General features: G+C 50.2%; 1 protein-coding gene across 1 annotated transcript in view; it reads right to left on the reverse strand.

Moving 5' to 3' along the window:
• LOC108803601 (ribonuclease inhibitor-like) overlaps positions 1-4,995 on the reverse strand; it is a 5,826-nt gene extending 831 nt beyond the window's left edge. The window contains exons 1-7 of the mRNA XM_018575430.1: positions 4,949-4,995; positions 4,795-4,864; positions 4,249-4,302; positions 3,568-3,672; positions 3,394-3,459; positions 2,037-2,152; positions 1,661-1,831 (exon numbers count right to left, since the gene is read on the reverse strand). Of these exons, the coding sequence (XP_018430932.1) occupies positions 1,661-1,831; positions 2,037-2,152; positions 3,394-3,459; positions 3,568-3,672; positions 4,249-4,302; positions 4,795-4,864; positions 4,949-4,995 (629 nt within the window). The remainder of the gene's footprint in view (positions 1-1,660; positions 1,832-2,036; positions 2,153-3,393; positions 3,460-3,567; positions 3,673-4,248; positions 4,303-4,794; positions 4,865-4,948) is intronic.
• Between the last annotated feature and the right edge of the window lie 1,270 nt (positions 4,996-6,265).

A 6,265-nucleotide genomic window follows, 5' to 3' on the forward strand; every position in this document is an offset into this window, starting at 1 on the left:
GTTGGATATCTCCTGTATACTGGACGGGGGTGATGGGTTGGATATCTCCTGTATACTGGACGGGGGTGATGGGCTGGATATCTCCTGTATACTGGACGGGGGGATGTGCTGGATATCTCCTGTATACTGGACGGAGGTTTGTGTTGGATATCTCCTGTATACTGGACGGGGGTGATGGGTTGGATATCTCCTGTATACTGGACGGGGGTGATGGGCTGGATATCTCCTGTATACTGGATGGGGGTGATGGGCTGGATATCTCCTGTATACTGGATGGGGGGGATGGGTTGGGAAGGAAAGGATGCCGCATCACCCTACAGGGGGCCGAATTCAAAGACACCCCAAAAATAAAAGTGAACAAATGATGCGTCAGGCCAGTCCATTGCGCTGAAATGTCATTGCAGCAACTCAGAATGGTCCTCATTAGTTTGTATGGATGCCTGACAACGCCGGGGCATGCTCTGAATGAGACGGATGGTGTCCTGGGGTTATCTCCTCTCTCCTCCCAGATCTGGACCAGGGCATCACTGAGCTCCTGAACAGACTGGCGCTGTCAGATGGACCGAGACAATGTCGCAGAGGTGTTCTATTGGATTCAGGTCAGGCGAGCGGGGGGGCATTCAATGGTATCAATTCCTTCAGCCTTAGGAACTGGCTGCATAGTCTCGTCACATGAGGCCGGGCATTGTCATGCACCAGGAGGAACCCCGGACCCACTGCACCAGCGTAGGGTCTGACAATGGGACCAAGGCTCTCATCCCGATAGCTAATGGCAGTCTGGGTGCCATTGTCTAGCCTGTAGAGGTCTGTGCGTCCCCTCCAAGGATAGGCCTCCCCAGACCATCACTGACCAATCCCCCCCTCCCCCCGATTTTACAGGCAGCATAACGTTCTCCACGGCTTTGCCAGACTCTTCCACGTCTGTCACATGTACTCAGGGCAAACCTGCTCCATCGGTGAAAAGCACACGGCGCCAGTGACGGACCTGACAATTCTGGTGTTCAATGGCAAATGCCAATCGACCTCCACGGTGCCGGGCAGTGAGCACAGAACCCACTAGAGGATGTCGGGCCCTCAGGCCACCCTCATGAAGTCTGTTTCTGATTGTTTGGTCAGAGACATTCACACCAGTGGCCTGCTGGAGGTCATTTCATAGGGCTCTGGTAGTGCTCATCCTGTTCCTCCTTGCAGATACAGGTCCTGCTGATGGATTAAGGACCTACTACAGCCCTGCCCAGCTCTCCTAGTGTAACTGCCTATGTCCTGGAATCTCCTCCATGCTCTTGACTGTGCTGGGAAAGACCACAAACCTTCTGGCAATGGCACGTATTGATGAGCCATCCTGGAGGAGTTGGCATGTCTATGCAACCTCTATGGGGTCCAGGTATCGCCTCATGCTACCAGTAGTGACACTGACTCTAGCCAAAGGCAAAACTAGTGAGAAACTGTACTGGCCTCCACCTGTACCATTCCTGTTTTGGAGGTAGTCTCATTGTTGCCCATCTAGTGCACATGAAACTGATTAACACCCTGACGGCTATCATTCAGCAGAGGATGGACCTTCAGGAACTGAATATGAGAGGAAGAAACAGGTCCATTATTTGTGATCTTTCAGCATCACTCCGGTCACAATTCTAATAGAATCCAGGATAATACTTACTCCAGCTCCCGCAAGGTACAGCCCGGCTGGCGCAGACTGTCGCACAGGATCTTAAAAATGGCGTCCTCCAGTTTGTGGTGGCTGATGACAAGTTTGGTGAGGGATTGGCTGGAAGAAATCAGAGAACGGAGATCCTCGAAGAAGGACGGGGCGACCACACAGACATGAAACCTGCAAGAAGAGCAGAAGAATAAAAGTTATAGCATTTAACAGTAGAAGAGCCCAACGTCTACTGACTCCTCCCCTTCCTTGTTGAGGGTACAAGACCACCAGGACCTGGTGGCACCTATAGTCCAAGCTCCACCAGCAATCCCCTGCACAGGGAACAGACTTCCTCTTCGAAAGGGAAGATGATGAAAGGAGGTCACAAACTTACTCCAGTTGTTGGATTTTGCTGCCTGGGTTGGACAGCCAGGAGGCCTTCCCACCAGTCTCGGTGTCCTCAGCAAAGCCGCACCGTACAAAGCTGGAGGAGAAAGAAAATGCAATGACCTCTCAGAGCCAAACACAAGTTGAAGACAAACTGCTGAATATTGACTTGTTCTAACAAGCAGCCAGGAGCCCTTTACTACAATATTCTCATCAAAGGTCTTTATGTTCCGATACCAGTTACTAGACTACGAGGACTCCCATGGATAAAGATTCCCAACATACATGTACATTAGAAACCACAGCTATGCCAGGCTATGGGAGGACCAGTGGTGATATCATTACATGGCCTCTGGTAAGAAGTGACTACAGCCGGGATGTTAGCAGACCATTGGCTCTGGAATAAAGCAGCACATTGGCCACCAGTCATACAAGAAATGGGGATTGGTGTGACCGTGTTCATAATGTCCTACATGATAAAGGCCTTCCAGCATAGAAAGTGTTTCAGAGATGGTACTTTGGAGAACGGACCACCTGGCCCCTCCCTCTTCACATATTCAGAATGTAATGCTCACTTTGTCTACGGGGGGATGTAATAGAGACCATGACTTCCCTTACTCTACAGTCTTACGTTTCCTCTCTGCTGGTTCCTAACTTCTTGAGGACTTCTAGTGAAGGAGACACGCCCTACAAATGTCACAGGACGTACCTCCTACGCTTCCCCAGATATCGCATACTGGGAACTCCCGGACACACAATGACACTTGTAGATAGTCTGCGGGTGTCACTGACGAGTACAATGTATCCATTTATAGTTACATTGTATTTACTAACTCACTGGAATAGAGATGAAGGTTGTGACCTCAGATCTGCGTCTGACATCCGCTAAAGAAACATCCTCCAATTTCCCCGAATTACCCCCGATTACCCCAAATATCTCCTTAAGCCCTTGAGATAAATATCTTATGTTTTTATCCAATATTGGTCAAAAACAACCAAAAAACATTTTCCTCCTTTGTGGCTACAGACTAATTCCTTATTTTTACAATAGCGCCTAAAGAATGCCGAGTGTCTCCAAAAACCAAAGCGTAATGGTGACATGTCCATACGGGGTATACACGGGAGCTGAAGGGGCTGCGAGCGTGAACCTCGGGGGTGAGGAAGGTTCGCTGGGAGCTCTGGTCACGTGTTGGCTTGTGGCGACTACAATGAGGAAGACATAAAACTTGGCCCGCTGTTAGTAAATCGAGTGACCTCCCATCCCGGAGGTGGAGAAATGGTCATCCAGAGAAGAACGCCGAGTTACCTTTAAGGGGAGACTCTGCCATGGTGCCGACACGGATCAGATGCAGACTCGGCCTCACCTGTAAGAAAGAAGAGGACGGGTTCAGTGGATTCCTTCCATAGAAGATACGAGAGCCGCATCCAGGCTACGGACAAAACACAGGAAACGACATACTAGCTTCAGACCCGCAGACTAGCGCGACCTCCAACACCACCCCCTCTCCTTTAGGTGGGTGGGTGGAGAGTAAACAAACGCTGCGGACCCCGATGGACACCAGACAACGCAAGCCGAGGAATGCCCGGTAACCGAAGGGGAAATGTGCGTTATGGAACACGGACTTGTCTTGTTGTCCAACCTTCTAAAGCCAACACCGCCATATATGTGCGAATGAATATCTGCGTTATACTGAAATATAAATAGTGATCAATGTTCAATATATTAACCTTCGTGTGCAACTGTGTGTCATGTGTCAGCGGAGGACTAAGGACCTGTTCACCTACTACACCACGAGAGTAAATCAATAAATGAAAATTAATTGAAATAAAAGGATGCGATTGGTTCCGCGAATGAAATTATTTGTCGTTATTCGTGTAAAGGAAACAATGTATCGTGAGCCGGTGAGCGGCAGGGACACAGATGTCTTCGTCCGCTGGTATAATATAGACAAAGAAACTATGAAACAATGTATCAAAAATGTTCCAACCGTTCCTTACATTAGTGTAGCAACATCAATTGTAACTTTGTGTCCTTATCTGCAAATTAGTGATTGTGAGTGATTGGCACAGCAAGAATAGATTGATCACTCAATCATTTGCCGATAAGGTCACCCTACAATACAAGAGGGTCTCCAGTACCAGCATAGACCTCCAGGTCCCCCATACAGGTCTTCTATCCACCAACAGGTCACCCTAAAATACAAGAGGGTCTCCAGTACCATCATAGACCTCCGGGTCCCCCGTACAGGTCTTCTATCCACCAACATGTCACCCTACAATACAAGAGGGTCACCAGTACCATCAGAGACCTCCGGGTCCCGCATACAGGTCTTCACCTCACCAACATGTCACCCTACAATACAGGAGGGTCCCCAGTACCATCATAGACCTTCGGGTCCCCCATACAGGTCTTCATCCCACCAACAGGTCACCCTACAATACAAGAGGGTCACCAGTACCATCAGAGACCTCCGGGTCCCACATACAGGTCTTCACCTCACCAACATGTCACCCTACAATACAAGAGGGTCCCCAGTACCATCATAGACCTCCGGGTCCCCCATACAGGTCTTCACCTCACCAACAGGTCACCCAATAATACAAGAGGGTCACCAGTACCATCATAGACCTCCGGGTCCCCCAAACCTGTACTCAACCCACCAACAGGTCACCCTACAAAACAAGAGGGTCCCCAGTACCATCATAGACCTCCGGGTCCCCCATACAGGTCTTCAATCCACCACCAACTGGTCACCCTACAATACAAGAGGGTCTCCAGTACCATCATAGACCTCCGGGTCCCCCATACAGGTCTTCACCCACCAACAGGTCACCCTACAATACAAGAGGGTCACCAGTACCATCATAGACCTCCGGGTCCCGCATACAGGTCTTCTATCCACCAACAGGTCACCCTACAATACAAGAGGGTCCCCAGTACCATCATAGACCTCTGGGTCCCCCATACCTCTCCTCAACCCACAAAGAGGTCACCTTTAGTGATGTGCAGTTCCTGAACGGATCGTTCTTTAGAATCGATTCTATTCGGTGATCTGGAGTGGATTCCTCGGAGTGATCCGATCCGTGTGAAGCAGCTCAGTGTGGAATGAAGAGCAGAGCGGCTCTTGTAAGATGATTTTAGAGCTCAGCTCCTGCCAGCCCCGCCCTCTTCCTGCAACCAACCACAAGTGTGAACCAACAGCACACGAGTCTGAGAATCATACCGGACCGGTGAGTCAGAAGAATGGTGAGTCACCAGCAGAACACACAATGGGCATGTTGCAGCACTGATAAGGGACAGACATCCCGGAGATAAGAGAAAGGACCGTTTGGATAACACGAGATCCTCAGATTGATGGTTTAACCCTTTAGGAACGTGACTGGCCGCACAGAGTCCTGACCTCAACCCCATAGAACACCTTTGGGATGAATTAGAGCGGAGACTGCGAGCCCCTCCCCCAACATCAGTACCTGACCTCACAAATGGTCCAACATTCCCATAGACACACCCCTAAACCTTGTGGATGCCTTCCCAGAAGAGGCGGAGCTGTTATGGCAGCAAAGGGCGGAGCCAACCCAATACTGAACCTTACGGACTAAGACTGGGATGTCATTAGAGGGCTGAGCCAACCCAATACTGAACCCTATGGACTAAGACAGGGATGTCACTAGAGGGGTGGAGCCAACCCAATACTGAACCCTACGGACTAAGACTGGGGGGCCATTAAAGTTCATGTGTGTGTAAAGGCGTCCCAATACTAATAGCAATATAGTGTATGTAAAAGGCACCCATCAGTGACCTCTGGGTCCCCCATACAGGTCTTCACCCCACCAACAGGTCACCCTACAATACAAGAGGGTCACCAGCACCATCATAGACCTCCGGGTCCCCCATACAGATCTTCATCCCACCAACAGGTCACCCTACAATACAAGAGGGTCACCAGCACCATCAAAGACCTCCGGGTCCCCAGTACGATCATAGACCTCCGGGTCCCCCATACAGGTCTTCATCCCACCAACAGGTCACCCTACAATACAAGAAGGTCCCCAGTACCATCATAGACCTCCGGGTCGCCCATACAGGTCTTCATCCCACCAACAGGTCACCCTACAATACAAGAAGGTCCCCAGTACCATCATAGACCTCCGGGTCCCCCATACAGGTCTTCATCCCACCAACAGGTCACCCTACAATACAAGAAGGTCCCCAGTACCATCATAGACCTCCGGGTC

Source organism: Nanorana parkeri, unplaced genomic scaffold, assembly GCF_000935625.1.
Source record: "Nanorana parkeri isolate BGI_ZX_2015 unplaced genomic scaffold, ASM93562v1 scaffold3917, whole genome shotgun sequence".
Classification (NCBI taxonomy): Eukaryota; Metazoa; Chordata; class Amphibia; order Anura; family Dicroglossidae; genus Nanorana; species Nanorana parkeri.